At 36.4% G+C, this 22,092-nt stretch overlaps 1 protein-coding gene across 1 annotated transcript in view; it reads right to left on the bottom strand.

Moving 5' to 3' along the window:
- Nucleotides 1-22,092, bottom strand: part of GPATCH2 (G-patch domain containing 2) — a 175,919-nt gene that overhangs the window by 53,796 nt on the left and 100,031 nt on the right. Inside the window, exon 6 of the mRNA XM_039249898.1 lies at nt 13,615-13,682. Within this exon, the coding sequence (XP_039105829.1) occupies nt 13,615-13,682 (68 nt within the window). The remainder of the gene's footprint in view (nt 1-13,614; nt 13,683-22,092) is intronic.

Below are 22,092 nucleotides of genomic sequence, written 5' to 3'. Positions count from 1 at the left end.
ACTTTTACTATAAAGCAATAGGTGTTAAATTTCAAAGTATGAAAGTATTCCCAATGAACTAACCTTTAATCCAGGCAAATCTTGCTTTAAGCACACTCGATATTTATACAAAAGATAAAATAAAGTGTAAATATTTGCTTTATAAAGGAATCATCATAGGATTATAGGTAGTTACTCACTTGCATTTAAAGTAAGTTTTGATTTACATATAATGCCTCAGGTAAATGTCCTATACTTTAAAATGAAATAAAAGCAAATATAAATAGCATTTAAAAGTCAACTAATGTTTCATATTTACTCTATTTATTAAAAATTTTTTAATGTTTATTTTCTTTTTTGAGAGAAAGAGAGAGAGAGAGAAACAGAGCGCCAATGGGGAAGGAGCAGAGAGAGGGAGACACAGAATCTGAAGCAGGCTCCAGGCTCTGAGCTGTCAGCACAGAGCCTGATGTGGGGCTCAAACTCACAAATCATTGAGATCATGACCTGAATGCAAGTCGGATGCTTAACCTACGGAGCTACCCAGGAGCCCTTTCATATTTACTCAGTTAAAAAACAGGTATCTCATAAGTGAATGTAAAAAAGAAAAAAATTCTGGAATCATTTAGGGTTAGTACCAAAAGGAAGCTAGAGTGAATAAAAAGTAATCCCACATGAAGTCTTAAATATTATTAAAGAGTATGTAGTCTTATGTTATTTTTTTCTGCATTTTAATGTTTGTGTTTTCAGAAAGTCAACAGAGTAATTAACTGTGAATTTCAAAACTTAACATATTATTTTTTCTCAGAAACTAGATACAGATTTCTGAGTCAGCTGGATTCAGGTTCTTGTTGCTTTTGGTGTACCTTTCTACAGTTATTTTAATGGATGTTTCATTTGTCTGGGTTAAATATTTTCTATTAAAAGAGACCTAAAATATACTAATAACTGGACTATAAATATACAATGCATGTACAATTATAAATGATTATGCAACATATAAATACGTGACTCGTACCACGTTAAGTAGTACTTTATTAAAATGATCAGATTTTCCTAATTCTGCAAGGCTTTTCAATACCCACACAGAGCACATGTCAGTTTACCTTTAAAACGTGAGATTCCACCTTGAGGTGTGCCGCAGAGTTGGCTGTTCACCAAATTTCTATAAGTAATTCTTTCTTATAATTGAAATTACTGCTGACTTTAATTTTTATAGAAGCTACCCAAACTTTTATTGACCAAGCTCCACTACTTTCATAAACCAAGCTCAAAACTTTGAGCGAGGTGTGCTTTTGCATGCTGAGCCCCATGCTGGGCGTTCCTTCTATTAACTTTAAAAACATCCTTCTTCACTTCCCAGCTCAGGAGCCCTGTTTTCTTTTCATTGGTCATTTCTGGGCTGCTGCTCACTACCCTCTGTTGACCACATGACCCTATAACCACATAGTTTCAAAATGGAAGTTCCTAAGCATTATTGTGTTAGAGCCTCTAAAATAGTTTTTCCTTTACTCATTAGAATCTGTTTTTAAGTCTGAAATTCTGTGAAGTAAAATTATTTTAAGGTTTCCTACTCCAGACTCTTTGGAGGCTTGAAAGCAAAACACATATTGACTTAGAAGAATCACGGTTAACTGTGATTACTACTAATTCAACAAGTAGTACTTGTTGCTTACTTCCCATTAGGAGTTCCTGAATATTTAGTAATTTAGTGACTATTTCTAGCCATTCTTCCAGGCTAGTTATTACAGCTTTGAGGTAAACGGTTGTAGGGATCACACAAAACACCGGTTAATCTGTGCTTTCCCCATACTTTTGTGCCAGTGTCAGGAAGGAGGTGTGTCTTCCCATTACTAGCCAGTAGTGGAACTGGGTAACCTTGACCCCAGAGCCTGTGCTTTGATGTGTAAGGCATTGTGCTGTGTACTAGAAGACTCATAGAGAAAAACAAGACGAAGTCTCCAACTCATGGCCCACTAAGGGTGAATGAAGCATGTGTACAGCAACTATATTCTAGAGAGTAATGTGATAAATACTATAATCAAGTAGAAATAAAAACCTAAAAGGAGAATATAGAAGGTATAGAGAATTGCTGGTGGCAATTTTGTGGAAAATCCCAAGGATTCCTTAAAGGACATTGTGGCCAATGCAGTATTGCCTCCTCAACGCCCTGGGACCGCCGACTCCTCCAGGCTTCTGGTAATGTTGGTAAACTAAACTGCAGTTTGTGTAAACCATTATTTGTAGAACATTCCATTACTTTTCCCTGAAAGCCTATGCACACTGGTCTTCAACCATTTCTGAGTACATGTTGTCTGATGCAGTCATGAAAATATCCACACTTATTTTAAGTAGGGACATCTAAAATTTTTCACCATAAAATTAAATATTTGCAAAAATCAGTTTCTATCAATTATATATGTTAACGTTGTAAAATAAAACCATTATGCAACTCTTTTAAGTATACACATTGGAATCCAAATATCACTGTGATTTGATATCCACCATCAATGCATTTAAAAACAAAACAAAACAAAACAAAACAAAACTAAACTAAACTAAACTAAACACCATGAAAAGCACTTCTTTAAAAGTTGAAAATTTTTACATGGCTTATTTTTCTTCTTGAACTCCTTGAACTTTCCAATTTCTCACAAAAGCTTATCCTAATATAATATATTTTTATGTTTCAAAGCCCTATATTAGTAACCCTGCCATGCAACAATGATATATTTCTCATCTATCTATCTATCTATCTATCTATCATCTATCTAATTTTCTTAAATTTCTGTGACTATAAAACTAGAGTTTTTAAATTATTTTGATGAATTTATCAGTCAAAACTGATTAAGATTAGTTGATAACAGATATTTAAGATATGAAAAAGTTGTCATTGGTGTTTAATTAATAAAACTAACATATTTTAATAGTTCTGAACATAAAATAATAAAATTTTATTAATAGCATAATAAATAAACTTTCTTCCCAAAATAATTTGTGTAGCTATTGATGAATATTACCTTAGCATCAATTCTATTCATATTTTTTATTTTTATCAATTTGAATGCTCAGAAACCTTCACATAAATTAGTAAGTGGAACTAAAAAGAATCTGATTAGTCATTTGATTATTGAACTCCGTTAGAGATTTAAGGCAAAAATCACACAATGATTTTTTGGATTAAGGAGTATTTTTAACAATCTACCAGCTGCTAAAAACGAAGAATTAGAAACATTCTACCTAATTTGCAAAAGGCTTTGTAATTTGGTCGTTAGATTCAATCTGTCCGCTTCAATATGAGCATAGTATCTGGAATGTCCCTCTGTTTTGGACCCAAAAGGATTTTATGGTGTGAAGCAAGGTGCCAAAGAGTAGGATTTGGGGGAGAGTGGTGCCTTTTTTTTCCCAAAGTGGAAGAAAGGCAATTGTGAAAAACAGGAATCAGCAAAATTACCAGGGTTAATGATTTCAGAAAAGAAGGTGTATATATAAGCATAGGAATCTGGAAATGGACTCCCTTAAAACTCTTGGTGACCAGGATTCCTTTGGAAATCATTTGCATATCTTGAGGGTATAAATTATAAATACCTTGTTTTTCTTACTATGGGACACTGAATGTGGCACCGAGAGTCAGTTTTCTGTATCTGATTCTATCATATGGAGCAGTTTGAATGAAAGTAAGGACTTAATTATCTGGGCAAGAAAGTTGGCGAAGCCAAACTACGTCTGGCCATACCCTGAACACTAACCATACACCTTCTCTTGTTAAAGGAAATGGTAGGAAAATTTCCCCTGTTGGGTTTCCTTCCCAGGATAATGAAACAGACAAACTAAAGCAAAATGTGGTCAGTTTTTAGACTGACTAGAGAAAGAGACTAAGTTCCTAGAATGGTACTAATAGGTAATTCAACTGGGACTGTGTGTGTATATGTGTAGTACAAAGTGTGTCTGTCACCTTATTACTTGTGTAAAATAAAATATTCATGATGCTGTGTTCTATGGTGTCACCTCAAAAGAAACTTGTAAAATGAAGCCTACAAGGCACCTGTTCATTTGCCCTACATAGTAAAGGGCAAGCTTGAAGAAAGGGATAAAATATAGGTTTATTGAAAGAGGTGCCTTCAGCATACAGATTACAATTCAATTTTGGTGAGAGACTCACAATTAGGGAGCTGCAGGTGGGAACACCAAGTTTGGAGTTTCTGTGTGGAAGCAGGTAGTGGAATGGAAGGCAGATTTCACGGGGCCTTGACTACCATGACTCAGGCTCTGGTCTAGATCCTCCTCAGTGTGCCTCTCTGACAAAGAGGGTGAGCACGCTGACTAGAGGTTTCTTAAAGACTGGTACCTACCCTCTGGAGGTCAATGTTTCACACGGTGTCAAGGCAAAAGCCTTTAAGCTAAAAGCTAAGTAAGGATACTGGAGAACATCAAGGCCAGTAGCATTTTCAGGCAAGGAATTACAACTACCAACACAACAGAACCTACTACATTTTTGAAGGAACCCTAATGCCGAAACAAACAACTTGGCCACCTTGACTTTAGTCTGTGACTTAAATTCCTGCTGATGTTCACTAACTAGAAAGGGGCTGCTAGGAACCAAGATGGTGACAGAGAAGGCTACTGAACTCCCTTCTTCCATGAACACACCGTTTTATAGCTATACATGGAACAATTTTCTTGTGAGAAATCCAGAAACTAGTTGAGTGACTCCTATACATCAGACAGATGAGAAAATACCCACATGGAAGTGGGTAAGAAAGGCTGAACATACTCATCATAAATCCCACCCCAGCACAAAGCCACACACTCAGGAGGGACACTCCAATTCCCAACTTCTCCCTGAGGAGCAAAGGGTTTGGAACACATATCTAGTGTCCCAACTTTGAAGATTCTCACCTTGGGACAGGGCCCCAAAACATCTAGCTCTGAAAGCTAATGGGGGGGGGGGGGGCTTGTGTCCATGACACCTATAAGACTACAGTAAACAAAGAAGCCATTCTTAATGGGCACATGAGCACTTACCACAGCAAAAGCAGTTCTAAGAGAGAAGTTTATAGTGATAAAAGCCTATATGAGGGAAAAATATCTCAAATAAACACTTTAACTTTACAATTCCATGAACTGTAATTAGAAGAAGAAACAAAACTGAAAGTTAGCAGAAAGAAGTAAATACCAAAGATTAGAGTGGACATAAATAAAATAGAAAAGACAATAGAAAAGATGAATGAAACTAAAATCTAGATTTTGTAAAGATAAAACTGAAAAGTTTTAGCTACACTAGAAAAGACTCAAATAAAATCAGAAATGAAGAGGAGACATTACAAGTGATAACAGAAATACTAAAAACTGATAATACAGTAGTGAGAAACTACTGTAAACAATTACATGCCAATAGTTTAGATATTATAGAAATGGATAAATTCCTAGGAATATACAGTCCACCAATTTCAAATAATAATTAGAAAATCTGAACTGACCAAGTACTATTAAGGTGATTCAGGAAGTTATGGAAAAAAACCCCAAAAAGTCTAGGGCCATATGACTTCACTGGTGAATCCTGCCAAACATTTAAAGAAGAATTTAGACAGTCACTGCAGTTTATTGAGCTCCACAAAGTCAATGCTGGGGCAAGTGAGAGCCAGAGAGGCACTGGGTGACTCTGTGCCTCAATGAAGAAAAGTAAGTCAACACAGGCAGAGATGATCCCAAGAAGCTGTGTGGCAAAATTTCATCCTATCATTCCTTGTGCAAATTTGCCAGGAGAAGTACAAGAAGCACCCAGATGCTTCAGTTAACTTCTCAGAGTTCATTCATTCATTTATTCGCTCATTCGTTCCTTCTCTCTTTCCCTTACTTCCTTCCTTCCTTCCTTCCTTCCTTTTATTTCTTCTTTCTCCCTTCTTTTTTTTTCTTTTTTACTGCTTATTTATTTTTGAGAGCAAACACAAGCAGGGAAAGGGCACAGAGAGAGGGAGAAGGAGGATCCAAAGTAGGCTCCATGCTGACAGCAGTGAGCCCAATGCAGAGCTCAAACTCACAAACCATGAGATCATGACCTGAGCTGAAGTTAGATGATCAACCAACTGAGCCACCCAGGTGCCCTAACTTCTCAGTTTCTAAGAAGCATTCAGAGAAGTGGAAGACCATGTCTCTTAAAGAGAAAAAAAAAGTTTTTGATAACATGGCAAAGGTGGACAAGACCCTTTCGGAAAGAAAACTGAAACCTTCCTTCCCTCCTACGGGAGAAGCCAAAAACAAGTTCAAAGATCCCAATCAGTCCACCCAAGAGGACTCTCTTGACCTTTTTCTTGTTTTGTTCTGAGTATGGTCCCCAAATCAAAGAAGAGCATATCCATTGGTGATGTTGCAAAGAAAAGGGGAGAGAAATGGAATAATTCTGCAGCAGATGACAAGCAGCTTTATGAAGAAAGGCTGCTGAGCTGAAGAAAATACAGAAAGGAGGTTGCTGCATAATGAGCTACAGGAGAGCCTGATAAGGCAAAAAAGGGAGTCATCAAGGCTGAAAAAAAGAAAAAGAAATGAGAAAAAGACCAAAGAGGAGGAAGATGAGGAATAAGAGGAAGAGGATGATGAAGATGATGATGAATAAGTTGGTTCTAGCACAGGTTCGTTTTTCCTGGTCTGTAAAGCACTAAACTTCGCTATACACAACTCATTCCTTTTAAAGAAAAAATACTGAACTGTAATGGTGCATAAGTTATGGTTGCAAACTGTAGTGTCTTTTTTTGTATGGTTAACATACTACCAAATGTGTCTTTAGATAGCCTTGTCCCGGCAGTATTTTCATCAGCCACTAACCTTGTCTGGTACAGTGGGGGGGTGGGGGGGTGGGAGTCGGGGGGGTTGTACACTGGCATGGAAATTTAAAGCAGGTTATTGGTTCACGGCACATATTAGTTATAAATGGGCCCGGGACTCTTCTCATCTTCCCTCGTCTCTGAGGCAACTAATACAAAAACTTGTTCTGTTAAGTAAAAGCCACTCTGTAATAGCAACAACAACAACAACAACAAAAGCCAAAACTCCCCACAAATAAACAAACAAGAAACAAAACCCTGTAGCTGTTCTGTTGACATTCTAATGCTTCCAAGGTAATACAATTTTTGATGTTGAAAATAAACAAAAAAGAATACCAATCCTTCTCAAACTCTTCCAAAAAATAAAAGTGGAGGGATCACTTCTATACAACAGCACTGGGAGACCAGCATTATATTCTTATATCAAAGCCAGATAAGGAAACTACAAGAAAATTATAGGCCAATATGTCTCATGAATATAGATGCAAAAATCTTCAACAAAATATTAGCAAGCCAAATTCAACATTACATTAAAAGGATCACAAATAATGATCAAGTGGAATTTAACCCAGGGATGCAAGGATGGTTTAACATCTGCAATTCAATAAATGTGACATTCTACATTAACAAAAGGAAAGACAAAAATTATGTGATCATCTCAATGGCTGCAGAAAAAAACATCTGACAAAATTCAACATTCTTTCATGATAAAAACTTTCAACAAACTAGACACAGAAGGAATGTACCTCAGCATAGCATAGGCCATATATATGATAAGCCTACAGCTAACATCATACTAAATGGTAAAAGACTGAAAGCTTTCCTCTAAGATCAGGAACAAGACAAGAGTGTCCACTCTTGCTACTCTATTTCAACTCAGTATTGGAAATTCTGTGCTGATCAATTAGGGAAGAAAAAAAAAAAAGCATCCAAATCTGAAAGGAAAAAGAAAACCTAGACTCTACCAAAAATCTGTTAGAACTAATAAACAAAATCAGTAAAATTTACAAAATCAAGAGACATTAATCAGTTGTTTCTACAACAAGCTATTAGAAAGAGGGATTATGAAAACAATACCATATAATAGCATCAAAAATAATAAAACAGAAATAAATGAGATGAATGAAGTAAAACATCTGTACACTGAAAGGTATAAAATATTAATGAATGAAATGGAAGAAGACATGAATAAATGGATAGATATTTTATGTTCATGGACTGGAAAAGTCAATACTGTTAAAATTTCCATACTGTCCAAATCAATCCACAGGATCAATATAATCATTACAAAAATTGCAATGGCAGTTTCCATATTAAATAAAAAAAAAATTCCAAAATTTGTATGGAGCCACAAAAGACTCCAAATAAATAAGCAAACCAGTCTTGATAAGGAATAAAGTTAGAGGCATAACGCTTCCTAATTTCAAGCTATATTACAAAGCCATAGTTATCAACTCAGTATGCTGGCTGCTAAAAACAGACACAAAAAATCAATGGCACAAAATAGGGAGCCCAGAAATAAACCCATGCATATGTGATCAATTAATTTTGACAAAAGAGTCAAGAATATACACTGGGGTAGGATATTCTGATCAAGAAATGATCTTGAGAAAACTGAACAGCCACTTGCAAAAGAAGGAAACTGGATCCCTATCATATACCATACACAAATATCAATTTAAAATGGATTAAGGACTTGCACACAAGATCTGAAATCTTAAGAGTCCTACAAGAAAACATTGGAAATAATCTCCTTGACACTGAATCTCACAGTGATTTTTTTGGATTGACACCAAAGCAAAGGCAACAAAAGCAAAAATAAACAAGTGGTGCTACATCTAACTGAAAAGTTTCTGCACAGCCAAGGAAGCCACCAATACGATAAAAAAGCAACCTATGGAATGGAAGAAAATATTTGCAAACCACATATCTAATAAGGGGTTAATATCCAAAACATACAGGGTACATGTACAACTCAATAGCAAAATTCCAACAATCCAATTAAAAAATGGGCAAATGATCCAAATAGATATTTTTACAAAAAAGGCAAACAAACAGCCAACAGGTATATAAAATGGTGTACAACATCATTAATCAGAAGGGAAAGGCAAATAAAATCACCATGAGATTATCAATTCATACTTTTTAGAATGTTTAATATCAACAAGACAAGAGAGAAAAACCTGTGAGTAGTGGAGAAGACGGCCTCGTTGGTACTGCTGGTGAGAATGTAACCTGGTGCAGCCACCATGTAAAACAGTATGGAGCTTCCTCAAAAAATTATAAAAAGAACTACCATATATTATCCAGTAATTCTGCTTCTGGATATATATCCAAAGGAAACAAAATCACTATCTTGAAGAGTTATCTGTACTTCCACATTCACTGTGTTTTATTCACAATGGCCAAGATATGGTAACGACCAAAGTGTCCCTCAATGAATGAACGGATAAAGAAGTTGTGATACACACACACACACACACACACACACACACACACACACACACACATATACTGGAGTATTATTTAGCGTTAAATAGAAGAAAATCCTGCCAATTGCAACAACATGGATGGATCTCCATGCTAAGGAAGGCATTATGCTAAGTGAAATAAGCCAGACAAAGATAGTACGGTGTGGTATCAAAGAAACAGAGTAGAATGGTGGTATTGTGGGGGGTGGAGGACATAGGGGGAGGTAAGTAAAAGGGTACAAAATTTCAGTTATAAAATGAATAAGATCTGAGGATCTAATGTATAGCATGACAATTATAATGGACAATACTGAATTGTATGCTTGAGAGTTAAGAAAGTAGACCTTCAGTGTTTTCTCAAAAAAAAAAAAAAAAGGTAAAAAGATAAATATGTGAGGTAAGGGATGTGTGAAGTCAACAGTGGGAATTCTTTTACAATGTATATGTGTATCAAATCATCATGTAGTACACTTTAAATATATTACAATTTGGGATGCTTGGGTGGCTCAGTCGGTTAAGCATCTGACTTCAGCTCAGGTCATGAACTCAAGGTTCGTGGGTTTGAGTCCCGCAGTGGGCTCTGTGCTGACAGCTTGGAACCTGGAGCCTGTTTTGGATTCTGTGTCGGCCTCTCTCTCTGCCCTTCCCTGCTTCTGCTTTCTCTCTCTCTTTCTCAAAAATAAACATTTAAATAAGTAAATAAATAAATTACAATTTTATTTGTCAATTACATCTCAATTAAGCTGAGGAAGAAAAAAAAGAAGCAAGCAAGCAATGGGCTGCTAAAAGTGTGCACTAGCCTCGAAGGGTACCTGCTGTGGTGAACACATCAGTCTTGATCATAGAGTATAAATAATAAGGAAGGGCTTTCAAGAAAGGAGAATCACCTGCCAAACTGGATACGTGCATTTTAGCAGGCTGAGTGTTAAGTGCCTCACTTCCTGAACAGGAGCTTCTGCTGAAATAGTCCGCCTTGTCCACAATTCTGTATTGTTTCCGCAGGTACTTTATATTTATGAGCCACTTGTACTATAAGGAGCCATAGCCAGGTGTGATTAAAACTCCATGTCGCTCAGAGGTCTTGGAGATTTTGAGACAGTGAAGTAAGTGGATGAGATTCTAAGGCAGTGTCCTTTGAAAAGACAGGCAAGATATTCTAAACATATGTATGAATGGAGAGAAGGGTTGTGTGTGCATGTTGTGAAGTCAGTAATGTGAATATGACAAGTTCTGTTAGGAGCAACTATGTGCCAGACCCAAGTAATCAATCATGACTGATCTCAAACTTTGCCAGAAACTAGTTTCCTAAACTCCCTTGCAACTACGGGTGACCAAATTGGCCCAGTTCTGGCCAATGAGAACTAAGGAAAAGTTGGTGAGTGGTTTTGAAGGGAATTTTGTTTCTTGAGGAGAGTTACTCGCACTGGTCCTTTCCTCTTCTTCTTGCCTTGAAAGCAGATATGACCTGTCAGGGGCACCTGGGTGGCTCCGTCAGCTGAGTGTCTGACTCTTGGTTTTGGCTCAGGTCATGAGCTCACGATTCATGAGTTCGAGCCCTACATTGGGCTCTGTGCTGACAGCATGGAGCCTGCTTGGGATTCTCTCTCTCTCTCTGGCCCTCACCCACTTGTACTCTTTCTCCCTCTCTCTCTCAAAATAAAAATAAATAAACTTGAAAAACAAAAAAGATTAAAAAAGAAAACGAAAGCAGACATGACCTGTGAAATTATAGGCATGAAGCCATAACTATGAAGGGAAAAGAAAAAATGGTAAAGATGGTATTATGCATTGAATTGCGTCACCCAGAAAGATATCCTGGAGTCCTAACCCCCAGTAGCTCAGAATATGACCTTATTTTTGAGCTAGACCTTTACAGAGGTAACCAAGTTCAAATGAGGTCATTAGGTAGATCCTAGTCTGACCATATAAAATGTCCTCATTTTTCTGTCCCTGTGTCCTTATAAAAAGAAGAACTTTGGACACGGAGGCAGATACACGCACATGGAAAAGGCCATATGAAGATGAAGGCGAGGATTAGGGTGATCAGTAGGAGCTAATGACCAGCAAAGACCGGCAGTAAATCACAGGGGTCGATAAAGGCCTGGAACAGCTTCTTCCTCCAGCCTCAGAAGGAACCAGCCCTGCTGACACCTGACCTTGGACTTCTAACCTTCAGAACTGCCAGACAATACATTTCTGTTGTTTAAACCACCCAGTTTGTGGTGCTTTGTTATAGGAGCTCTAGGAAACGAATATGATGACAGAGCAGAAAAAGAGAAAGTCTGGCCCTTGATAGTAATTTTAAGTCACTAAAAAGCCTTAGAGCCACCTTCCTCCTGACTTATGTGAGAAACAAAATAAAATCTTTTGGCTTAAGCTTTTGTTCATTTCATCTTGTATTCTGTACTAGTATCTCGTGCGTTCTGATAAAATGGTGGTTTTTAATCAGTCAAGACTGAATAAAGACAAATGGGATTTTTGAAAGATATGGGTAGGAGAGAATGCAAGAGAAAAATCCTAGGCTAAGAGGGCAGTGATATAGGGGCCACATTTAGGGAAGACAGGCAGACCAGGGAAGATAGCTGGACCATTACCTAGGAAGGAGAAATAAGGGATCAAGCAGAAAGGTACTGGAGTCAGATCCTGGAGCGCGTTTAATAATATGCTAATGAGGTTACTCCACTGTCAAGAGGCAATACTGGGGAGTTTATAAGTAGGGGAATAAAAGTGTCAGAACTGAGATTTAGCATAATGAAGTAGTATATACTCAAAGAGTGAGAAAACAGAGACAGAAAGATTCACTAGGATCCTGTAATATAAAAGATAACAGGGCTTATTAAAAAATGGAGCAGAAAGTGGAAAAGATGGAATCAGCATGGGATACTGAAGAGACTGGACGGGACGGGTGGCATGTAGGGTGAGAGGCAGTAAGATGACTCCATGTTAGTCCTGAATGTTGACAGAATGCTAATCAAGCCCATTGGGGTAACCTAGGAAACTCTGAAAATAGTGACATATGAGTTCCGATCCCAGAGAATCTTATTTAATTGATTAATAGTCACTAGAGAGACTGGTGTGGAATGGATGTCAGGGGCACACAATGAGGGTCAAATCTGCTAACTATAGAAGCAATACTCAGTTGACATTATCCAATTTGCCCTATTTTAAATTCATACTTTCATATCTTCATTCACTCAATTACTATTTACTGCCTCCTCGGCACTGTTGGCACAGGACTCCAACAGTGATAGAGATTTGTCTGCCCTCAGAGCGTTTACAATCATTACCAAATTCAATTTTTGGCTGAAACATGGCTCTACATCTACTTGCTAATGTTTCTGATTCATATCAGAACAGAAAATTAAGAAGAAAATATGCAAGTCTTTTGGCTGTCCAATAAAAAGCTTTATTCTTTTTTCTTGATGTTTGAGAAACAATAGAGAAAAGATCTTACAGGATAATAAAGATGAATGAAATAAACTATTTAAAGGGAAGATTATGATGTTGTAATCTATAAAATAAATACTGTATAAAATAATAATCTGTATAAATAATAGTTTATATCATACAGATTATACTCCTATTAATAATCTCTATAAAATATACTATAGATGAACAATAATTTGTTTTACATTGGTTAAGGAAGGGATTTAAAAGACAGGATCTAATGGATCCTAATATCATTGCTTGCCAGAAAAAATTCATTCATCATTAATTTATGTCTTTCTATATCTTATGGCCTGTGTCAAGTTCAACCAGTTTCCCAGGAGACATGGTACTGGCCGAAAATATATACGTATTTAAGCTCTTCCAATGAAGACGTGCTTAGAACTAGCACATAGAAATTCAGCCAATAATTTACCAAAGTTAAAGCTCAATGATTAATTTTTGGAATTACTTAGTAAATTAGACTCTCCCTTTTCTTTGTTGCAAATTGAAAATACATTCTAGTCCCTCACGTCTCATGCTGAGCAGAAGCAGAGAGCAGAGCAGTAAATAGTTCAGTAGTCATTTACTCTGCGTTTTAGTGCGTTAGGAGTGGGGAGGAAGGGAGCAAGGATGGAAGAGTAGAAGGGGAGCCTGACGCTACTTAATGTAATGAAAACTTAGAATTTCAAATTCTATTGCAAAGAAAAGAAAGACCGTATTCAAAAACCTTTATTTACATTTCTGCCACAGGTGGAAATTGTTCCTGCATAACTGTCAATGTCAGTGGTATAAGATATTTACTCTTTCTTAAGAGAGGTGCATGTGAAACCACCTTCACGAGCAATAGCTACCGATTTTCCAAAAGAAAGACGTAGAATACGTCAAGGAGGTTATACAAGTCAGTGCGTACTCACTCATGGTGATGAGAATCTGGGGAAAAGTGAATCATCCTCTTGTTACTGACAGGGCCTGGGGTGCCCACCTGAAAGGAGAGTCAAAACAAAAAATAAGTTACAGATGAGTTTCTTTTTTTTTTTAATTTTTTAAAAATTATTTTGCAAATGGTTTATTGTCAAGTTGGTTTCCATATAACATCCAGTGCTCATCCCCACAAGTGCCCTCCTCCATGCCCATCTCCCCCCTCCCCCCCCACACCCATCAGTCATCAGTTTGTTCTCAGCATTCAAGAGTCTCTCATATTTTGCCTCCCTCCCTCCCCCCAACTATTTCCCCCCTTCTTCTCCCCCATGGTCCTCAGTTAAGTTCCTCCTAATCCTCCTATATGTGCAAACACATGGTATTTGTCCTTCTCTGCCTGACTTATTTTGCTCAGCATAACACCCTCAAGGTCCATCGATGTTGTTACACATGGCCAGATTTCATTCTTTCTCATTGCCATGTAGTATTCCATGGTATAGATAAACCACATCTTCTTGATCCATTCGTCCGTTGATGGACACTTAGGCTCTTTCCATGTTTTGGCTATTGTTGAGAGTGTTGCTATGAACATTGGGGTACATGTGCCCCTATGCATCAGCACTCCTGTATCCCTTGGGTAAATTCCTAGCCAAGGATACAAGAGATCTGTATGATGAAAACTATAGAAAAGTTATGAAGGAAATTGAAGAAGACACAAAGAAATGGAAAAACATTCCATGCTCATGGATCGGAAGAATAAATATAGTTAAAATGTCGTTACAGATGAGTTTCTTAAAAAAACAAAACAAAACAAAAACCAAAAACAATCCTGTTAATAATAATAGGGACATATCCATTTGAGGACTTCCACACTACAATAGAGAATAAAGTATTAATCCTCAAAAGCTAAACCACATTGCATGGGTTTCATTCCTGGTAAGAATGGCCTCGTGTTTGATTTAGTGCTAGATTCTCTGCTAGAATTTTAAGACTATTTTAAAAGTACTTTCATAATTAAAAAAAAAAAAAGTTAAGAACTAGACCACTGACTCTTATTTCCAAATACTGCTCAACTGTGTATATATTTCATCATACTCCGAAAAAAAAAAAGTTCATTTAATTAGTGTTGAGCAGGTGATATTTCCCAAAACCAGTGGATTTGCAGCTAATTCCTAAATATAATGCACACCTTTAAATGCATATAAAACTTGAGTCAAGGAAGGAGTCACCAGTCTTTTTCATAGTTTTCCCAGAAAATTAGGGATAATCTACATATTTATGCAGAACAAACTGTAATTTCACCTAAAAGAACATTTTATTCCTCTATTTCCAAATAAAATTAAAAATCTGATCAAGAGTCAAAGGTTCAAAAATTTTTCATAACGTAAGCTACTCTCATTAAAAAAAATCACACCTTTGATTTTATAGAGGGTTCTCAAAGGCGAACGTAAGCAGCGCCATGCAAGAATGAATCCACACCACAGTCAAAAAGATCTTATAACGAAAGGTCATGTTATGCTGTCATAATAAAAAACCCACCATAATTATAAAAGTGCCACTTAAAGTGTACCTCCAAAGAAAGCACCAGGAGGCAAGAAAAATGCCTATAAAAAAAGCCTAACATTTCCAAAAATGTGTTTGTGCCTTTATCACTCAGTTACCAAGGATGCCAGCAGACACTCTGAAATTCCAAGAAATGCAAATACTGCAAATGTGCACAGATGATGACATTAATAACCCTACGGTCTGGGCACCACAGGTAAACATGTGGCTCAGCTCCAGGGCTACATCCTGCACTCATCTCACAATGAGGTTTTCATGCGATTCCAGTGGGTATCCCAGGAATACAGTAATCCATTTTCTACACTGTGGCTCTGAGAAGAGCCGACTGGGCCTATGTCATGCTTTGTTAGAGGTTCATGATCACATTATCTCATGGTGGACCTGACACTTTTATTCAGTTTACAGTATGTTCTATGTACAGGCAACTTATTTCCTTTGCCAGGGCTGCTGACAACCTTTTCCACACTATATTAATCTTGTTTACTGACTTTATCTTGGTACAAATATCAGAAAACTGAACTTTTTATCTCAGAGAAAGAATAAACAACGTGTTGACAGAAGCAGAAGCTATTTTCAGGGCTAAAATTGCTTGTTTACCTGAAGCTATACTTATGGAAAAATGTTTAAGTCTTGCTCTGGCTTGAAATACATAATCTGAAATTTAATAAATGAAGAAATTTCACATACCCCCATGTGATAAATTGCCTGATGAAAACAATGCAACTGAATACAATAAAACTGAATTTATAACTAATTTACCCTACAATACAAATGTAAGCTTTCAATCTAGTCAGAAATAATCACAGTGTGTATTTCTCAGAAATCACAGATGTATAAACTATACACTCAATTCAATTGCTGCAAATAACTCACAAAAGATTTACAGCACCAAATGTAGATATTTAAATGACTTTTCATATTTACATAGTACATGGCCCATTTTTAAAGAAATAAATAGAGGTGAATGGCCTTTCCTGTTATTTCAAGTCATTTTTTGTTTTACTTTTGAAGATATGCCAAAAGCCATAATTTGGAATTTTTTTTAAATGAAATTATACCACACTGAGGTCCACACATGATGATTTTCTCAGGGTTAGTACCACTAGTCTGTGTCAGGAGTAAAATGTTTTTACTATGAAAACCTTTGGTGACTTTGGGACTAGACATCCCTCCTGAAAATCAGAATAAGATCTTAATACAAAACTTACCCCATGGAAAGCAGTGCTATATTAAAGTCTCCATGTATTTTAAACTTGGAAGCATGTGTTTAATAAGACTGATTATTGGTAGATACTTCAACGTTATAAAATATCAAGAAACATTCTTACAAAATTCTTTCTAAAACTGTAGAATTTAGGGTTAGATAATAATCTTCATAAAAATAAATGAAGCAATTTTAAACGTCACATCAAAGTAATAATTTCTACTAAACAAGTATAGTAATTATATTGTTTTATTTTCCAAAAAATATGGCTTCCAAGTACTCCAGAAATGTCTTGGAAAGAAATAACAAATTAAAAAAAACTTTAAATATCAATAAAATATTCACATAATAAAGTGCTTTTTGTTAGAAAAAGTAGATTGTGTTCCACAAGATTAGATAGGGCGCAGGTAATCTGTTCTTCATGAGAAATGGTATTTCCACAGTCCAGTTCTTTGTTAAGACTCTGGAGATAGTTATGTAATTAGGCAATAATTACTGATGGCAATCGTAGACATCACACTATATGTCCAGAATTCTTGAGATTCATTTTTAAATATTGTTGTATCAATAGTGACTACAGTTCTAAATGAGGTAGGCATATTTCTTCACATTGCCTGTGTTCATTACTGAAATTATTAAAATTAAAAAAAAAAGACAACTCAAAGCTGGAAAGGAATGGATGGTCTCTAGACAACAAAGCAGTTGTCAACTTCTGCCCTTTGGATTGTGGAATAAACACTAATGCTAAAAGACCACCTTGGTCTTCGCTTTTGCTACTTGTTATTTACTGTTATCAACCTCAGAAAATAGGAATGTAATAATGACAGGTGAAACTGAACAACAGCTGGACAAGAAAGTACCACTGTCAAAATTCATAAGGTCAGTGAGTAAGAATATACGGGAGATTTAGCTAATGACAAAAGTGACAGAACATCTTCTCCCTTTCGTTAGACACATTAAGACAGTTTCTTATTCTATCCTTGATTTCTTAATGCCAATTTCATGACTCTCCTCAAAAGATAAAACACAACACTCATTTTTCCATCTCATTTTCATTTTGTCGTGAACAACTCCCCCTGCATCCCATCTCATTCTCCTACAATTGGATAACTGAACCAATCCCTTCCCAAAGCAGGTAAACTATCTGAGACACAATGGTCTTATAGGATTAATGAGAAGTCTGTTCAATATGGATGATGCCCCAACTCATATTTTCAAGGATTAAGATTCCTTCTGTCAATGAAGTGTTATGTCCCCACTAAGTACAAGAGGCCATCATTCTTTCTTCTCTCCCTCTAATATAGTCATTCTCCTTCAACTTTGCTCTTAGTTACAATTACATTTGCTTTCCAAATGCTATTCTGCTTCAGTGCCCACACTGACAAATACATATGGTGGCAGGCTGCCATTCGAAAGAAGGCCTTTCAATTTTGTGAGGACTGGTCAATCAAATCGGCCGGGCCTTCAGGCCACAGGGAGATCTTGCCTGAGCCTGCCTGCCATGCGTCAAGTCCCAGAAGTTTCCTGCTTCTCTAAGGACCAGTATTAATTTGACTCAACTTCTCGGAAGAGAGAAACAAGCCCCGAAAATTTAGCAGGCTCGGCATGAGGGGCCCCTGCTACGTTCAACAAATGTGTCAGTCAAATAACAAATAATAAGGTGACAGATAATAAGGACAACAACTCGGCAAAACCAGACCCAACAATAAGGCTTTAAACCCCAAGGGTAGGAAGTAAGGAGAGGAGAGCAAAGAGATGGAAGGAAATTTATTATGGTTGCTAGTCTACACATTTATCTTCATCCAAAAACAATCATAAGAAATAACACCCTAAATGTTTTGCAGTAACTGGTTTTGATTAAGTAGCTGTTAAAATGAATGTACAAAATGTACATCTTTTAATCCCATACAGCAAAGGAAACAAAAGGGTTCTCCCAAAGTATTTCAAATGAGTTTTATATCGGTGTTCTGAAAAGTTCTGTTACAAGATAGGAGGAGAATGAATAAAATATTTCACTGTGTCCTCTATTCTCATATATAATATTACAGACTGCTCGCAATTCACGAAGGCACAATCTACTTGGGGATAGAAAACATTCAGGAAAATAATACTAGAATTACTTCGAAAACAACATAAAAAAATAAAAATTACTTTAGAATTACTTGTAAAGCAATACAAAAAGGACAATGCAGGTAGTACAAATGGATATCATTTATAAGATTAAAGGGAAACAAAGTAGTTATCTGATTTAACAGGAAGATGGGGAAAAAAATCACCTGTGAGAAGGGAGTTGTATACAATTATCTCTCCCTGCTCCAATCCATCTTACCAACTTGCCAAATTCAACTTTCTAAATTGCTGCTTTTTACATGTCAGTTTTCTCATTCCAGAGCCATCCATAGCTCTATGCTGAAAGTAAAATTAAAACTAATGAGAAATGCATTCAGAGCCCTCTCTAATCTGATCCTTATTTTTCAGCGTGATCCTTCCTTATGTAGTAACTGACTTCTCCCCTTGTCAACACCCAAAACTGCTCTACTTGATACAATTCAACAAATGTTTACTAGTTAACTACTATGACTATACAATTATGCTTATATTAACTATATGGCAAGTGGTATATGGTTTCCATTCCATTGGGTGATTTTAGTTCTCTGTCACACTGAATAATCTTTTTGATGTCATGATAAAGTCCTGAGTTTAAGGGTCCCTTTTGATTCCAGAGTGGTTTTTTTCTTTTTAAGAATAAAAAAATCAGCCAATAATTCATAAGCTGCTTCACATTTTACCTTCCTTTGCCTAGATACCCATTAAAGTAAAATGTGTATTTATACAGTAGACTAGCAAAAATCCTCTTTACTAGCTATAAGACAGGAAAAAACAGTAGGTACGTGCAGAACAGCTCATGTGTGCTTGCTGATGTGTTGGATACGAGGAAGAGGTCACTATAAGTCTTCACCTATCCGGGAGTTTTAACTATAGTCAACGTGCTCCTATAGGGAGCACTCAGGAAGGAGGATGATCCATTTGGAAGGACAACTGAATTAGCTGAGATTTTGAAAATGGTTGGACTAAATTACTAACTTTACACACTATAACTTGATTTTCCAATGAAGAAAATGCCTTTAGAATTTTGTAAAATGTAATAACATTACAGAAATATGTACTAGGTTTTCATTTTAAAATTTACCAATATTCACACTCAATCTTGCTCTTATCGGCGGATCTCACACTGGAAGACTCTTATTAGGGTCTATGTGTCATCCTCTCTTCACAGCTTCACGTCACCTGAATTATATTGTAGGGTGTATAACAGTGATTTTACCTGGTCATCAAGGTACTGCTCCGTAATATTATTAACAATTTTTAATCTGTTTTGGAAGGATGCAAAGGTGAACAAAGAAAGTGTGCTAATGACCACCATGACACATCAAGAATGAACAGAACTGGGAGAAATATTATTATTCTTAGTAATGATAACGACACTTAAGCATTACAGCTCTTGCCTGCTTATAAGGTGTTTTCACAGGAAAGGGGGATGAGTAAATAAGCATTATTCTCAAATACCAGTTGAGGGCACGGGCCCCAGATCAAAAAGATGAAACAGAGCTAGATCTGACCCTCAACTGTCCTATTCACAACCTATTACTTTGTCCCCTATGGGACTACACAAAGGAGACAATAGACCACAACAAGTGTTTTCTGTATTTGGGGATTTGCTGCAGAAGATGCTTGGCTGAATCTAGAATATACTCTTGGAAAATCTTCAGCCAAGAATTATACATCCAAGGATGATACTCCGGTCCTCACTTGTAACTTCAGAGTAACCTAAGTGGCTATTTTAAATACAGGCAAGAAATGAGCACGGTGGGCCAAACAGGGTTGTTAGCACATGTTATGGATACACTAACGGAAATGAGAAATAGTTCTACTACCAGTTATTACACCCAAAGTAGCAAAAAATTTAAGAACTGTATTGGAGAGGGGTAAGCACTCTATGAGAATATGATTAGGAACCCGGAAAATTAGAGAACATGGAGTACTTTTTCCCCCTTCAAAGCAGGTATCAATGTGAATGTGAGATTATACCTTAAAACCAAAAAGGTTTTATTTATTTTTTATTTTTTTTAATGTTTTATTTATTTCTAGGAGAGAGAGAGAGAGACAGAGCGAGCAGGGGAGGGTCAGAGAGAGAGGGAGTCACAGACCAAAACAGGCTCCAGGCTCTGAGCTGGCAGTCAGCACAGAGCCCGATGTGGGGCTCGAACCCACGAACCGCGAGATCATGACCTAAGCGAAAGTCGGACGCTTAACCGACTAAGCCACGCAGGCGCCCCAAAACCAAAAAGGTTTTAGAAAGAATCAAAAACTCACAGGAAATAAAGCTCAGAGAAGTGCAAGGCTTTCCTTTCAATTGCGGATTAGACTTCCTACCAGGAATCCTGTGTCAAAGAGAGAATGCTAACCTTTCAGCTGCCAGCGTCACATGAAGTAGCGAATGAAGACAGACTTCAGATAATCTGGGAGTAATCTCAGCACATGTTCAAGTAATAGGAGCACATACATTTCTCTAAAAGAATTGTCAAAATGTGAATTATACCAAATTGATGAAGGTTTTAAAATATACACACATGCGTACATGTACATATATGACGTTCGCAATTGTTATGTCTTAATCTAAAACTAAACGTTGTAATTATTTGAAATTCTTACTTTAAAGCTTTTTTTTCCCTCATTAAAATTAGTCAGCATCAATAATTAAGAATTTAGAAGGATTGGCCTATTAGAATAATAATACTTCTAATTATTAAGTGCATAAATTCTCGTTTCTGGTAAACACTAATAATGAATGATCTAAATGCTTTAATAGAAAAAGATTAATCACTACTTAATTAAAAAACAAATACAGCAACCACTTTTTTTTTTTTAATACTGCTTCATGGTAATATTTTTTTTTGACGAAGAAACTAAAAATTAACCAGCTGAGAATGATGGCGAGTAGTGATTAAAGAAGGAGTTTTACTTTGCCGTCCACTTTAGTAGCAAGCTGTGAGTGGCCTCTGCTGGCTGACCAAAGGCTTCCTAAATCACTCATTTATGATGCCTGCACAGTTATGGGCTTCAGAAGAATACGGACCTGCCCACATACACTTATATGAAATCCACTGTGCGTAAAGACCTGCCTTTTGTAAAAGTAAATGCTAAATAATAAACAAAATGTGCATAAATGATGTAAGAAAACTTTATAATTTTATCCCAATTCAATTAGATTGCACTTAAAATCTATACATCTTCTAAAATTTTAATTTATATACCGTGACAGTATGTGACTTATCTTATTCAATTTATATCACACAATCATACCCACATTTAAAAATACAGATTTTCTTCAGGTTCATTACACACACCCATATCCTACCCAAACTTTTTCTCAAAATTAAGTGTCTTCTCTACTGATTTTGCAGGGAAATATAACGAGAGACGGAATTAAAAATCCCTTAAAGAATTAGATTTAAAAAAGGGCATTAACACATTTTATATAATGTTTATACAGATACTGTTCTGGAAATGAAGTAAAGCAAAGCAATTTGAAAGATTTCTATATTATGGCACCTATGTTTGGGTAGAAGTAATTTTATATTCTAACCTTAAAATTGCAATCAAGAAGTTGAAACCTTACTACTATCTTACTTACTACTTATTATGC

This window comes from Hyaena hyaena, unplaced genomic scaffold, assembly GCF_003009895.1.
Source record: "Hyaena hyaena isolate Hyena2069 unplaced genomic scaffold, ASM300989v1 scaffold_349, whole genome shotgun sequence".
NCBI lineage: Eukaryota > Metazoa > Chordata > Mammalia > Carnivora > Hyaenidae > Hyaena > Hyaena hyaena.
Note: the sequence above shows the minus strand (reverse complement) of the source record. Positions and strands in the feature narration are given on the sequence as shown.